Raw genomic sequence first — 15,135 nt, 5'->3', positions numbered from 1 at the left:
TTCAGATGGTCACTTCTTCTTTCCCAACAGAATATTTAAGGACAGAAATACAGTTTATGATACCAGATTGCCTACTGCTTACAATCTGTTTCTGTGTAAAGGGGATCATTTTTCCATGCAATATTAAAGGAGAAATATAACAAATAGCAAGGGCTGGATAAATAGCCTCCTCTCCCAATTTAAAATCTACAGCATTTTACACCAAAGTAATTTTAACTGAAAGGAAAATCTAAGTGGTCATTCATCACTGGGAAGAACTGCTGTTGTTAGTCTCCAAGTCTAACAGCTGAAACCTGCGAGAGACCATCACTGTTCCAACGAGTCAAACCCACTTTTTTTTCAGCACTGATGTACAAGTCTGGTGGTTTGTACTTCTATTGCGACAACTTCCAAGAAAATTTTAAACCTGTGATACACATTTAATAACATGGATCCTTTCACATCATTAACTTCTGTTGACACTTTATCTTTCCCCCTCTTTTCCTTTAATAATGTTTTAATTACAGAGGCTGATTTTAAAGTATCATTTTTCAAATCTTAAGAGTACAGCTAATGCCTAATAGGTCTGCGAACACTTTTCTAAAGAAGATTTTGGGGTTTGTTTCTACTGTTGCAGTTGACCCTAGATGCTTAAACAATTTGTAGTAATTTGTAGGTAACTACTTCGGAAAGATGACAATTAGAAGACCCTTACTTGGAGATTGCTCAAATTCCCATTTTTTCCTTTTCTTTTTGTAATCAATTTTCAAATTTAGGAATTTAAAACCAGAGGAGGATTAGAGAGAACGGTACCCTATATAAATAAAACAGGCAGTGTGGTTATGCTCCCCTTTTTAATAAACGCCTTTAAAATAAATAAATGCCTTTAAAATGCACCATTATAATTTGTCAACAGTGTTGTTGGCATCGTAATGGAAATACATCTTCTGAGGGGATCTACATGTCATGAGGAAAGCCTGGCTAGAGGAAAAATAAAGACAAGGGCAGATTTCTAGGCAGGAAATAAAGGCAAGAAGCTTAATATAACAAAGGTGTTGGAGACTGCCTAAAACAGCTAGAAACAAAGGGACTATGAAAAAATCAAAGTACATGTAGAATAGTATTTCAAACTACAGGAGGATAAAAGCTTTTTAGAGCGAAGAAAACATAAATTATAAGGCAGTAAAATGAAAAGCAGGAACCTTGGCGGCACACCTAGAGCCCCTCATCTGATGATTCAAGTTTGTCTTTCAAAGTCCAGGTTCACTATGAAAGGATGCCAATAATTGTTTAAAAGAGTGAAATTCGAAATATTTTCATCTAGTAACATAGCAAACTCTCATTCATAAAAAAATGATTCATAAAAATCAAACTATCATTCAACACACACAGTACCACTATATTTATATGGTAAGAATAAGGTCAATCAACTCATAACGTGGATAAGAAAAAGACCTTTCTCAAGTATATGTTATCCATTACTACAACAATTCTGAGTATAGTTTCCACCTTGAACAGTTACTTGTTTCAACACTTCATCATACAGTGTCAGAGTTCATTTTATCAGCAGTCTTTAATAAGAGAACATCCATCAAGATGCAAACTTCATTGCAATCACTAATAATTATGTATTAAAGGACTAGAGGAAGAGGCTCTCAGGTATACCAGACAAGAGGAAGGTAACGTCTCTCAGAAGACTTCAAAAGCACCGAAAAGTCTACGATAAAACGGATGACCTTAAAAGTTTTTATATTACTAAAAGATTTTAAACCACAAGCCTTAAAGTTTTAGCCATATGTTTGACAGCAGGAGGTTAAATGTAGTTGCAAACTCTCATGGTTTTATACTCTCTCAAACACAAACCAGCAGCAATGTAGAGACTGCTCTGAAGGATTACTACCTAACATCTACATCCCAACAAAAAAGAAGGCCTTTTATATGTGATTATCATAAGTAATGAGCTAAAAAAAAAATAAAAAAATAGGCTGTCAAATCACCTCCAGCTGCAGTTTTATCACACTGTATATTCTGAGTTAGCATAAGGAGCAAGTCAGTCCTTAGTTAGGAGGATGAAGAGAACCCCTGATTTAGGAGAAAAGATTGACTGGTTGATTGATTGAATGAATGATTGGAGTTTATGCTATTCAAAAAGGGAGCATTCATAAGTAATGTCCATGCCACTTGGAAAATGCTGAAGTGCACATTCTCCATTTCAAAATAGCCGTAAAGAGGCACATTTCAGAAGTCAAATCTTATCTCAAGAGAGACCATACACAGAGGCAATTTAGACATTCACGCAGAGAGCAGAGCTTTCCCCAGCACCAAATTGTGCCTATTGATGAAGAAATCCTCAAAATCCCAAACACTATTTGGAAAGCACTATAGTTTTCAGAACAATCAAGCTATAGCTTGTAGATTTTAGAGTCGATATTTATGGCACTCCTAAATTTCATAAACCTCCATTTCAGAGAAAAATGTGGTATTGTCAGTACAGTTGTGAGCAACTCCAACATTATAAGAATACACAAGTTTTACACAAGTTTTCTGCACGGTACTTTTCAGCAGTATAACACTGTATTAATTTTAGATGTTCACGAAGAAAAAATACCAAAGACATCTTATTCCCTAAATCCAGGAAATATCATTCACTACATGAGCTGACGGCTAGGCCGTCTTAACGTGTACCATCACAGGTGAAGTCCTTGCTGTCATTTAACCAAAAATCAAACTCTTACTAACTAAAGTAAAACCTGGATTTCATCTCTGAGATCAAACTACACCGTGGGATGGATGACATGTTCCAGCACATGGAAACATTCAACACCTGAGGAAGTACTTAGAAATGCACTGTCCAACGTTCAGAAAGAAATTCAAATGGTCTTAAGAAAATAATTCTCCTTTTTTATTTTTATGAAGGATGGTGGACTGAAAGCTCCGCAGAGTGTTGGTTGCTCCATTTTTGCAAAGGTAATTAAAAAAAAAGAGCAGCAGGGTAACGTTCCCCTTTGCCACAGCTACAGTCAGGCGTCTCCCAGGAGTACAAACATTCAGTAATTAAGAGGGTCTAATCAGCTCCCAGGGCCCACCTCACCATTTCATTTTCTTAAGACTGCCGATAAAGCTGCCAATTACAGCTAAATATAACAGAACAAGATATGCTCTTTTGCAGTACAAAGAAAGATCACAGTTGATTTCAAATTGGTCATCAAATAGCTAATAAATTGTAAAGGGCTTTCATCACTTTGAATTTGAATACAAAATAGGAAACCGCATACAAAAGCTTTCGGAGAAGTTCTACCACAACTCAGCCAATTTTGCAAAGTTTGGAAGAAGTGTGATAAGTACTTTATTTATTCAAAGAAGCGAATAATATTTTAAAAGATACGTAGGCTAAATTTCTTAATTCTCCCCAGAATACCAACAGTGGAATTGCTAACCCTAAATGAGATTCTGAAAATTGAAATGAGATGATAACTACAGCATCTCCCTTTGCCTTCTCCAATCAGCCTGGTCTGTTCTGAAAAATAAAAAATACCCACGTCTTACTTGCTCTACTTATTGCCAAAAGTAATCTGTCTTTACACACCAGGCAATTAAATATTGAAAATAAAAGGTACTGACACTATTAGAGCTTCATCCCCCTGGCTGACTAGCTGTACAAGTGATGTGCGGAGCCTGCAATTTTGCTTTTACAGAAGGAAGTCGTATACCCCTTAAGGCTGCCACAGCACAGCTGCTAATTTGGAATACCTCTCCTACAACTGGATCAGTAAACTCCAAGTGGGGATGAATAAATAAGGTAGGTGGTGGATTTTAAAAGGCAAGCGAAACAAAAATAGAAGGATCTTTTTATAGTAAGAAAAGCCTGGGGGAGATCTCTCCACTTCTTTTCCCTGCTGAAAAATGCTATTTGCTTTTTAATTAAAGCTTTTTCAGTTTCTTTTTGCGGCCCAATTTTCTCTGAGCAGTAGCATGTCTGTGGAGATGAAAAATGCACAGAGTAATGAATTTTAGATTTGGAAGAAGTCAGCTCTAGAAATAAAAAAGGCTTCCACACGTAGCCAAGATTTGAAGGTGAAGTGATTTAATGGCTGACTCGACTCATTATAATTATCATTATTCATGTTGTGGTGCCACCCAGAGGCTCTGTGTTAGGCACCGTACTAATAATATACTTTCAACAATAAATCTGTTTGCAGAACTATGCAAGGATTTAAGAGACCAGGCAGACTTTAAGCAAGAGGAAGGGCAGATGCATGGCAAGAAGATGGGAAATGAAGGTTCGGTAGACAACTACCAACACATTAGCCAATAAAGGAAAGTACACTCTTCTAGGGAAAATAATCTGGCACAGGTCACCATCCCAGGGAGCAAGGGAGAGAAGGCATCAAGAGTGACACATTCCTCAAATATTGCAGCAAGGCACCCACCACAGTATGAAAGAAGGAAACACAGTAGACACCAGCAAGTTGAGGAGAGGTGGGAAGTTCAAGGATAAGTAATGAGGAGCAGGAGGAAGCAAAAAAAAAAAAAAAAAACAACAGAGAGGGCATCATGAAAGGCACACGGAGCAAGTGAGGTTGCTGTAGAGCAAATGGAAAAGGCTGGTATTAAACTGGCAGTCAAAACTGTGGATAGTTTATACCTGGTCAAAACAAAAGCAAGCTGTATGATAATGGAGGTGTAATGGAATGGCAAAAGGCAATTTGGCACTTCAAGTCAGAATCTTCAGGCTTTTAACTTGTTTTAGATTATTCCTTGCCAAGTAACTATGCTAGGCTTTCTTCATGGCAGATTTAGCAAAACTCTTTGCTGACAGCTGCCAATAACCTCTCTTATCCAACAGAACCCACTCTTTACATAACTCCTAAATTAATAATTAAAATAATTACATAGGAATTCTGATTAGACATACCCAAATAAGATAAGTGCATCTGAGTAGCAGGATGGGGCATAGCTCAAAATTGTGTATAGAGGAGGGGGAGGTGTCAAGTTTTCGTCAGCAAGAAGTGGTTTTTATGATGTCTCAAATTCTCCAGGTCATATCCTTCACTATGTCAATCACAGAGCTCATGTAATCTTCACACCAAAATTTAGCTGTGATACCACTGACATGCAACTCAACTTTGTTAAATTGACAGAAATCTGACCCTAATTGCAACAAAAAAAAGTCAGTAACTTGCTATGGCGATGTCCTTAGGAGCTCTGCAAGGCTTACTTATGTTTAGTAGTTACTCTTGGACTCTCTTCAAAGGATACTCACATCTATGATGTAAACAACAAGAATTAAGTAGTTTTAACTTTTGTGGCAATCAGATCCAACTGAAGGAAACAATAATTACACTAAAATAATTTTAATTGTTACATCAAAAAGCATGTTATTTCACAAGTACCTCGGGGCTCAGTTGTAGGACAGCAAAGCAAAATGGTCTGTATTTGTCACGAGAACCTAAACTCAGCAGTAGTGATATTAATGTATATTTTCTTTTTCATTTCCTTTGGATTTATCGTTGCTAATAATTTGCAAGTTTTTTTCAGTCCATATTTGTGCAATCAGAAGGCTATCAAGTACCAAAAATCTTTAGGAGAACATTTAACCAGACCATCCTCTATGTTTATTGAAGACACACGTCCATTTATTCTCAACGGCACAGTGCTACCGGTTAAATAAAACATAACCACAGTCAGTAATTCCCAGTCAGCCCTGTAAGGATACAAGGTCAATTATTTCATCCTTGTAAATTAAAGGCTGGAAACAGCATACCAAATAACGAAAAGCCTAACAACAGACAGGCGGTTTTCATTGCACTTCGTATCAATAACAGTTGTCAAAATGAAAAGAACTGAATTCAAGCTTCATTTGCTTCCTACAACCCATTAGTAAATGTGTAAGTTTCTGTTTTGATAGGCAAGGGAAGCCTTTATAGTCTCATAAATGTAAAAATAAAAGATCTAATTTATTCACTCATCAACAATGGAGGATACAGCCTGACAAGTTTATATGCCTGAACACACACCCACCAATTAAAATGGTGAGGATGGATGATCACATAAATTTCTGGTGTGCCACATATGGCAACCTTGCGAGATTGTCATGAAAATTAGAAGATCTTGATCCCGAAGAAGACATCTGCTCCATCTCCTTTTCCCACATGAGGATCTTGTTAGACCTAATCATTCAGGAGACATTTCTGTCTAGTCGGATCTCAGAGGCTTCCATGCTAAAGCCACCACAGCCTCTCTGGACAATTTCTTCCATAACTTTGCAATAACTTACTATTTTTTTTCAAATACCCTGTACAAATCTCAACCAGAAACAGAAATAACCTGTTATTTTTTTCCTTATCTTCTTTTCTACAGCGGAGCTGTTGTGGTTTAACCTCAGTAGGCAGCTCAGCCCCACAGGGCCGCTCGCTCACTCCTCCCCCAGTGGGATGGGGCCAAGAGTCAGAAGAGTAAAAGTGAGAAAACTCGTGGGTTGCGATAAAGACAGTTTAATACGTAAAGCAAAAGCTGCGAGCGCCAGCAAACAAAACAAGGAATTAATTCACTGCTTCCCATCGGCAGGAAGGTGTTCAGCCATCTCCAGGAAAGCAGAGCTCCATCACGCGTAACCGTTATTTGGGAAGACAAACGCCATAACTCTGAACGTTCCCCCATCCTTCTTCTTCCACCAGCTTTTATTGCTGTGAACAACGTGGCATGGTATGGAATATCCCTTTGGTCAGCTGGAGTCAGCTGTCCCAGTTGTGTCCCCTCCCAAGTCCTTGTGCACCCCCAGCCTATCTGCTGTCAGGGCAGCGTGACGAGTCGAAAAGGCCTTGACTCCGCATTAGCACGGCTCAGCAATAACAAAAACATCCCTGTGTTATCAACGCTGTTTTCATCAGAAATCCAAATCATAGCACCACACAAGCTACTATCAACAAAATTAACTTTACCCCAGCCAGAATCAGTACAAGAGGTAACATATTAAAGGGCTGTTATGTACCTCCTGGTCTTCTGTCAAGCTGTGTAGATGTCTAATCACAACCATGACTGCACTCTGAATTCTCTATAATTAGTCTGTACCCGACTGGAAAGGCACACCAGAGAATTAACAAAGTGCTCCCACCTAAACTTAGTAGTTTGTCCTCATTCCTGTAAGAATTCTTACATTTTTTCAGTCCAGTTCTTCAAGTAATTTTGAATTTTAATTCTGTATGCTGACACACTCGCGCTCTTTCCCAGCTTTCTTGCATTTGCGACATTAATAAGAATGCCTTCTAGTCCTCCACCCGGGCTGGTAATGGAAACAGTCTTTGCTGAGCTCCGTTCAACATATCCTGCCTGTCTCACAACGAACCACTCGTAACTGTTTTCTATAGGAGGTTTTCCAACGAGTTCTGCATTCGCCGTACAGCACAGTAATCTAAACCATGTTCCTTCAGCTTAAAGTGTCGTGAGAAGGAATGGCAAAAACCTTACTAAACACCCCAAAATACACCATCTACTAATTTTTCTCTCTCCTTAAGGCTTACCACTTCCTCCTGAAAAATCAGACATTTCTTTTTGACTACTCCCTGCTCATCGATCTTTATCCCCTTGTTTGAGGATATTAATGCCTTTGATTATTCTTTTTTCATTCAAAAGGATAACGGTTTTACTCTGTGCAATAGTTCCAATTGATGCGGTGGACATACCAATATATCAGAACTTGAATTACTATCCGTTTGATGAGCTGCACGCATACAAAATTCACTAGAAGTGCCAAACAACAATTCCAACCGGAAAATTTAGCTCTTCTAAAGTGCAGAAAAATGACACACATTATATTCTTTACAACTCAAGCATGGGAACTAGGCTGTTGACCACTTTGAAGCATGAGTGCAGTGTTCATTCTTGGCGGACTTCAGGTTTAGGTCTCCTTTTCTGCAGTACATCATGGCTCTGCCATATGAGGCTTTTAAAACGATAGTAATAAATGGCTTCGTAGGAACATTGATATTTTTGTGAGTCAATGTTTCTTGTCTGCCAATGACTGCAGATCAAACCCGCTGAGTGTACAATTAACAGCCTACTTTTCCAATTATGTACCCTCACAAAACCTGAAGTTGATATAGCTGTCATAAAGAATGAACACGATACACCATACCTGAACAAAGGATTATATAAAAAGATACAGATTTATATTTTCTAAACAATACCAAAATACAGCTACCTTATCTGGAATCAAGTATGTACCGGGACAGCTGCTAAGTATACTATTTCTTTTTAATGCTGTATCTTAACCAGATCCCTAGTAAAAAGTACCAAACATCTTTTAGCTGGTAGGTTTGCAACAGAAAATCAAAAAGGAGGAGGAGTATAACAAACAGGTAGCCATATCCTAATTCAAAAACTGGGACTCCCTAGGCCTCATTATAGGAAAAATCTTAGTGCAGCTCTACAGTCACTGTAGAGCAAAATTTGCATGAGAATATTAAGGAGAAATTTGGAATGTTATTGCAGGATTATTTAAGAACTTCCTTCTTCCTGCCTGTACACACATCACTTCTATGAGCAGAGGGACTTTAGAAAGTGCAGAGATTTCAGAAACTGCAAACTCCTTCCTGAGACAGAAATTCGGATGAAAGTGAGAAGAAAGGAAAACATTTTGTAAAATACAATTCATGCTTTTTAAGAACTGAGTGAGGAGGAATTCCTACAGTTTCACATCACAAGCACAGGTCTCCTCAAACACAGCTCACTCAGCGGAGCTTGCAAACCCAAAAGGAAAGGCAACTTTAGCTTGTTGGTAGTGAATATTGAGCAGTGTGTTCAGACAGCCTATCTTCAAGGCAAGAGTTTTTGATGAAAAGGTGACCAGCACCACACTTCCTGCTGCACAGGAAAGTCAGAGAAAGTCTATGAAAAGCAGGGAGCATTGGTCCCCGCTTGAGTTTTTTCCATACTTATTCTGGAATGCTCAAGAGCATAGTAGTAGCCTTAACACCTTCACCTTGCAACAGTAAATATTTACAAATATTCAAATAAAATGCCAAGAAGCTCAGCATATTTCACTGTAGTCATAAGAAAATGCCAAATATATCAGCTGGAATTTCAGGGGTTAAAAATTCATCAGGGAAACTTGACACTTGATTAAAAAATTCAGAGGTCAACCATAATGGCCTACCTTTAGGCGTGTTTCTTTCTGCTACAAATTCTTTCCTTTACCCAAAGGAAAAATTGCAGCAAAATAGAAGTAAGAGCAGTTCAACATACCGCAAGACCATTATAACCCTAACAACAATCCTTCCTTGGATCAGCAACAAATAGAAAGAATTTTATCACCCGATACTTGCTTAGGACGACCCATGATAGTGATTTGGTTCTCATACGTGATGGCGATATCTCATCAGTGTGGGTGGGAAGAAAAACTCCACTGGCAAACAGTCGTATTTCTCATTAAATGTTTTGTGATGAAAGAACGCAGGCCCAAAGAAAATAAATGATATCCCATCTGTATAAAAGCATACGGTTATTATCCTACTGTAACAAATCTTGTTCAGATCCAAAAAATTATACACTTTAGTACTTCTCCCTGTGCTATAAAAATTAGTTCCAGGGGAAAAACAACTGACACAAAGTAATTTTATAACGGTGTGACATTTATAAAAAATTAATGTTTCTGCTAATTGATTGGCTGGGGGAAGATATGGAGTCAATCCAGCTAAGTTTGAGTTTGATGACAATGCTCACAGAGAAAAAAAGCAAAAATCCCTACGCAGCTGGCTCAGACTTGCTCATGTGTACCAGGTTTCATAACAAAATAAGGTTTATTCAATCACACAGTCTCCAAATTAATTTGTCCCTTTCTAGTAATTTTTTTTTTTAATACTTTTTATTATTTCAACCAAATTTGACAAAATGAGTAGAGGTCTTAAAAGTATAATGTTCTGAACAGCTTCTTGAAAAATGAATGCTGAAGAGCAGAGGAACTCCACGAATCCTCACACTAAGCTAAAGGCAAGAAGAAAGCAGCCGTATTCCAGCCACTAAATCCAACGTTCTTTAAGCTGTTAGAAAGAAAAAGATTTGCTTTAGTTTCCAACTACCCCCCTCCATCCCTGCCTACCAAGGAAAAAAGAAATCCATCTCCCTGCATCTCTGAAATGTCACCTCCCGTCCTTGGTCAAATCTGGTTGACATGTTTCCAAAATAAAAGGTAACCACGTTAATCTAAAAAGATTAAAATATCTCTCTGCTCAATCTTTCATCTTTTTTCTTGCTTTTTCTTAATTTAAGCTCAGCAAACTCAATAGCAGACCACGTTTCCTTTTTTATCACGGCTGTGGCAATTGTATGACAAAAATGTACATAATGAGAATGTGGGGCTAAAGTCTACGGTAGACAGGAGAGGGATAACATTCAGGGAGAGATTTAGCAAGGTTGCAGGAGGCTATAGGCAGGAAAAAATGCATCCCCATGTCTTTTCTGTTCTCCTCCCCTTTTCTCCATGCCCAATTAAGGAGAAAGTGCGAAGTACCTCTCAGATCCCTACCAGAATAGTCAATCTGTCTGAATAATAGCAAGTCATGGACTTGAGAGGGAAAAACTGGCCAAAAAAGTTGGCTTATGTGTGTGTCTACAGAAATTAAATAGAATATATACTGTATTTTTGGCACGTTAAATGTATTTTAATAGAAAATACTTTCAATTCCATACTTTAAATACAACTTTTAATTTGGCTCACAACAGCTGTACCTAATGGTAAGAGAGGTTTGCTCTTCACAGTACCGAAGAGTCGCGGACCTCTTACGGCCCCACTACACATCTGCATTTCTTCCCCAAAAATGCACACACCACAGTTTTGCTCCCCACATGATGTTATAACACAGGCCAGAGGATACACCTCAGCATCGTTTGTGCAGAGCACTCTGGCATAGTGCAAGATAAAGCAAAGATAACATTACATGAACACAAATAAAAGCTGTTACTGGCTTTTTATTTTGTTTTCTACAGTGTCTGAAACTGAAATGGGAGATATCAGAGTTGGTTCAAATCTGAAACACTGTCCGAAAGTCCAGCTTACAGGTCATAGCAACTTTTGCAGTTTATTTTATTCTTTCACTCGGGGCTCAAATGAAAAAGAAAATTAGTATTTTGAAAAAGTAAAAGGAAAAAAAAATGCTTCCTATGTCAGTTTAAAAAATCAACATAACAACATCATAAAAAATAGTTTTCTAAATCTATGTTGAAACTTCCACTTCGTAACCAACAGAAGAACTAGAGACAAGATGTGGGACTTGAAACTTTTGCTCTGCTGGCTTTCTGCCAGCTGTCTCCTCCTGTGCTGAAATTAGCACTAACTAGATACCTTCTGTTAGTTATCAATGATACATCTTGTATATTCATTTGGGGGTTCTTTTTAAAGTATTTATTATCAATGCATTTTACTGCAATTATATCTCTCTCTTACGCTTTAATTTTTTTAAAGATCCAATTTGCATTTAATTTGCCATTTCATCATGACAAAAATCCCATTTGTTTAGACCCATATCACTATGAACTATGATAAATAGTTCAAAATAAATTCACTTAGCTAAGCTATTTTACTAAATTAATGCCATTTGGACATTTTTTTTAAAGCAGTCAAAGAAAATGCTAAAACTGCTCATTACAATGGCAGTCTAGAATAAGCAGGCAAATTTTTCTGAAAGACCTTCAGCGTGAGGACACGTTTACCAATATTCTGCTTGAATCTGGCAAAGAAACCTTACAGAACTTTCAATTGAAAATTTTCCTTCCACAGTGATTGATGGTGACCTTTCTGCCAATGGATGAGGTACCATTTGCAGACCAGGGATTTAGTCTCTCAACATTCTACAGCAGGTCAATCATAACATTTTCACGTGCACTAAACACAAGATAGCCATCTACAGCAGCCCATTACACTTCACATTTTTAGCTCCAAACTGTTTTTCCACCTTACGACATATTCTCAATTCAACATATTCTGTTCCGCCCCCCCCTCCCCCCCCCCCATTTTTTTTTTCCAAGGGGAATTCATGATGCTAACGAACACTGGCAAAATAAAAATCACAGATTAAGTGTTCTTTCATCCTACCAATAAATGACAGCTTCAAGACACTGGTTCAGCATCCTGCAAATCGCCTAGGGATTATTCCAACTGAGACTACGTGGGTAAAATACAAATTATTAGACTTCCTACAATACACATAATAGACCATCATATTTAAACATAATAGAACATCATCTTTAACCTTTGATTTGTCTACGCAAGCTAGTTGACCCAGGATAACTAATGACTTCCAAACCTGTAGAGCAGACAAGCATACTCTTCTTTCAGGAGCTGAGATTAACAAATGACCTGAAAAATTTGCAGAACTTTGTGTTTCCCCAGAAAAAAAATCATATCACCAGGAGAAACATCCACCAGCATTGTTAAGACTGTAAAAGACTGTCCCTTGAAATCCGCCATAATTAAAAATATTGTTACAAATTTATACTCTAGAAAAGTGGTTGAAATTATACGCTCTTCTTCCAGGTCTTATGAAAATTGATTTTTAAATAAGAAAGTAAACATTGTTTTCTCTAAGCCATCTCACCCTTCGCACAAATGACACAATTTGCAACAGGTCTGCAGGGCTGGAGCACTGCAATAAAGCTCCTCTGAGCCTTTACTGGATATTTGGGTTTTATTAGAAGAGTTAAGAACTGGACTGCTTCATAATGAAAATATGTTTTCTTTATCTTGTCCCTTTCTGACAACTTAGGATGCCAAGTACGCAACGTATTCAGCAATAATCCCTTTTTCTGTGCTATGCAAACTTGCCAAGACATATGCAGATTCACTGCTTTCCCTTTGACATCCGATACTGATAAATGGATACTTTTTTTTTTTTGCAATTACTATTCACTTTTTCCAACTGTGGTTGTATTTGACATTCACTTCAAAGCCAGGGGCGCTCACAGCCACCCTCTTCCACCTTCTCTAGTCGCAAAGCCCTGCACTGAAGGAGCTGACACGTCGCTTAGGAAAGACTGAATTAATGTATACGAGAACCACCTGCTTTGTGTCTCCAGATCTCTGTACTTTCAGCAGAGCCCCCGGCAATATTGTTCAACTTCAAAACTATCCATTCCCCTTGCTATCAAAATCCCTAGTAAAACACATCGGTGGTCTGAAGCCTGTTTCCACTGCTTCCATTATTTATGTACATCTTATCCATTTCTATTTGCAATCAATGTTTAAAAACTAATTTTTTTCCTTTTTCCCCTTGCAAGAGCATACATTTCCTAGGAGTGCGAACACTGACAAATTTAAGGTAAAAATAATGAAAAATAGATGAACACATAATATAATGGAACTTTCACAGGGATGAATACAAAAATATATTTATCATTTATTTATATTTTATGAGCATGAATATTTTGTTATTTGTCTTGGGAACCAGGACAAGCACTTTACTTGATGCCTTTTAAAACCAGCACACATTAAAAGAAAAGAGACTGAATCAGCTCCTGCGTTCGTATCCCATCCCTTGGCTTCGTTGGACCAGACCACTGCCTTCACTGCTCCTGACGCTTACAGGTACCTGACAGGTAACACCATTTTAAGTTTCTAAATTAAATAGCACACACATCTTGTTAACAAACCATTCCAGTCTAATTCTGATAACGAAAATTTCCCTTAATAGTGATGATTTCTTGGAACTCAGATGTGCAGAGGTCTCAGTTTAGGTTTTGGATACGGCAATCCTGCAGGAAAGGTTTGCTCAGAGGTGAAAATCATATTCCTGTGGCTTCACTCCAATAAAAGACATACGAAAAAAGTAGATTTTTTTTCTTTTTTTTTATTCTCTTCTTTTTTTCTTCCTCTTTTGCTTTCCCTCTTTATTTGCAGTGCTTAGTGTGTTCAGGAAGAACTTTCAGAGCTGAGTCTCACGTAGCAGTGTGGGTAAATCTCTTCCCCTGTACTGAAAAAAGTATCAGGATGTAACAGAAAGCAGAGGACCTGTCACTGATGTCAAAGCTCTAGTACATAAATTCGGGAATAGGGAAGGCAGCCAGTGAAGTATAGTAATCTAAAGCTGAATTCATCAATATTTTGGAAATTTCTGATTTAAAAAAAATAATCTTCACACTATTTTTGCAAAAATTGACATCATCTTTGTACATCATCTCCCGAACTGGTAATGACATTAGAATGAATCTGGGAGTGGTACTGCGCTCCCTGACAGTCGTGGAATTTTAAAACAGGAAAGAAGAAAAATACACTTTTTTTTTTTAATGTTAGAAGAATCCCCCTGGTTTTCACGTTGCCTGTCGGAGAAAGGCCAGACTTTGTGCCTAGCTTCCCGAGCAAGGTATACGAGTAAAACGCAGGTGTACAGGAATAATCACCACTCAAGAGATCAATCTCCCAGCTGAGAAACGCTCTGATGGGAAACGATTGGTTGAATACGAACCCATTAAACATACCCCTGGCAAGACCGAATTTCAAAGCTCAGGTTCATGTTCAGCTCTGCCACAGCTGTACCCCCAGTGGCTGTTAACCTTCAATCTTGAAGAGAAACTCTGCCGAGACAATCATCCCATTTGTCCACACTGTCAAGTGGCCACCCAGACTACACGCCTGCCGTTTCAAATGCTGCCTGCTTTATAAAGCTTTCCACTATTTTAAGACCTTTTTCTAGGTCACTATCACTAATAATGAACCAGACTAAGATGATTACTTGACAGGAAAAAAAAATCCTCTCTGCGGCCCTTCACACGTTGCACTGCACATTATTGCAAGCAGCATCACCTAATGACTACCTAAAAAATCAGCATTATGCACCAAACACTCTGTCCAAAAAAAAAAGACAACTTCAGCCACTATCAAAGACATCTCTGAAAGAGGTTAAAAAGTAACTAAAAAACAACGAATGGGTGCTTTTGTAGAAAAACTTACCATGATAACTACACTACGATAGATCTCGCTTCTTCTCTAAAGTAAGGGTTGCTTTGTACGTGGAAATGGACTGAACAGTGACCCGCAAGGGTATAATAGAGGGAAAAATATTTTTTTCCTGAAAGCCTCTTCAGTCTAAATTCCTTGTCTTGGATGAAATACAGTAAATTGTAAACTTGCAAGAATATGTTGTAGTAATAAAAGCCCAATTTGTTGTA

The 15,135-nt window shown here is 38.0% G+C and overlaps 1 protein-coding gene across 4 annotated transcripts in view; it reads right to left on the bottom strand.

Moving 5' to 3' along the window:
• Positions 1–15,135, bottom strand: part of TRAPPC9 (trafficking protein particle complex subunit 9) — a 538,771-nt gene that overhangs the window by 214,770 nt on the left and 308,866 nt on the right. The window contains exon 22 of one of the 4 annotated variants that reach the window (XM_054191253.1): positions 4,540–13,940. The exons of the other annotated variants lie outside the window; for them this stretch is intronic. Within the exon in view, the coding sequence (XP_054047228.1) occupies positions 13,906–13,940 (35 nt within the window). The 3' untranslated portion in view covers positions 4,540–13,905. Of the gene's footprint in view, positions 1–4,539; positions 13,941–15,135 lie in introns of those variants that run through there. 4 annotated transcript variants of the gene reach the window in all.

This window comes from Rissa tridactyla, chromosome 2 (assembly GCF_028500815.1).
Source record: "Rissa tridactyla isolate bRisTri1 chromosome 2, bRisTri1.patW.cur.20221130, whole genome shotgun sequence".
Taxonomy (NCBI): domain Eukaryota; kingdom Metazoa; phylum Chordata; class Aves; order Charadriiformes; family Laridae; genus Rissa; species Rissa tridactyla.
Note: the sequence above shows the minus strand (reverse complement) of the source record. Positions and strands in the feature narration are given on the sequence as shown.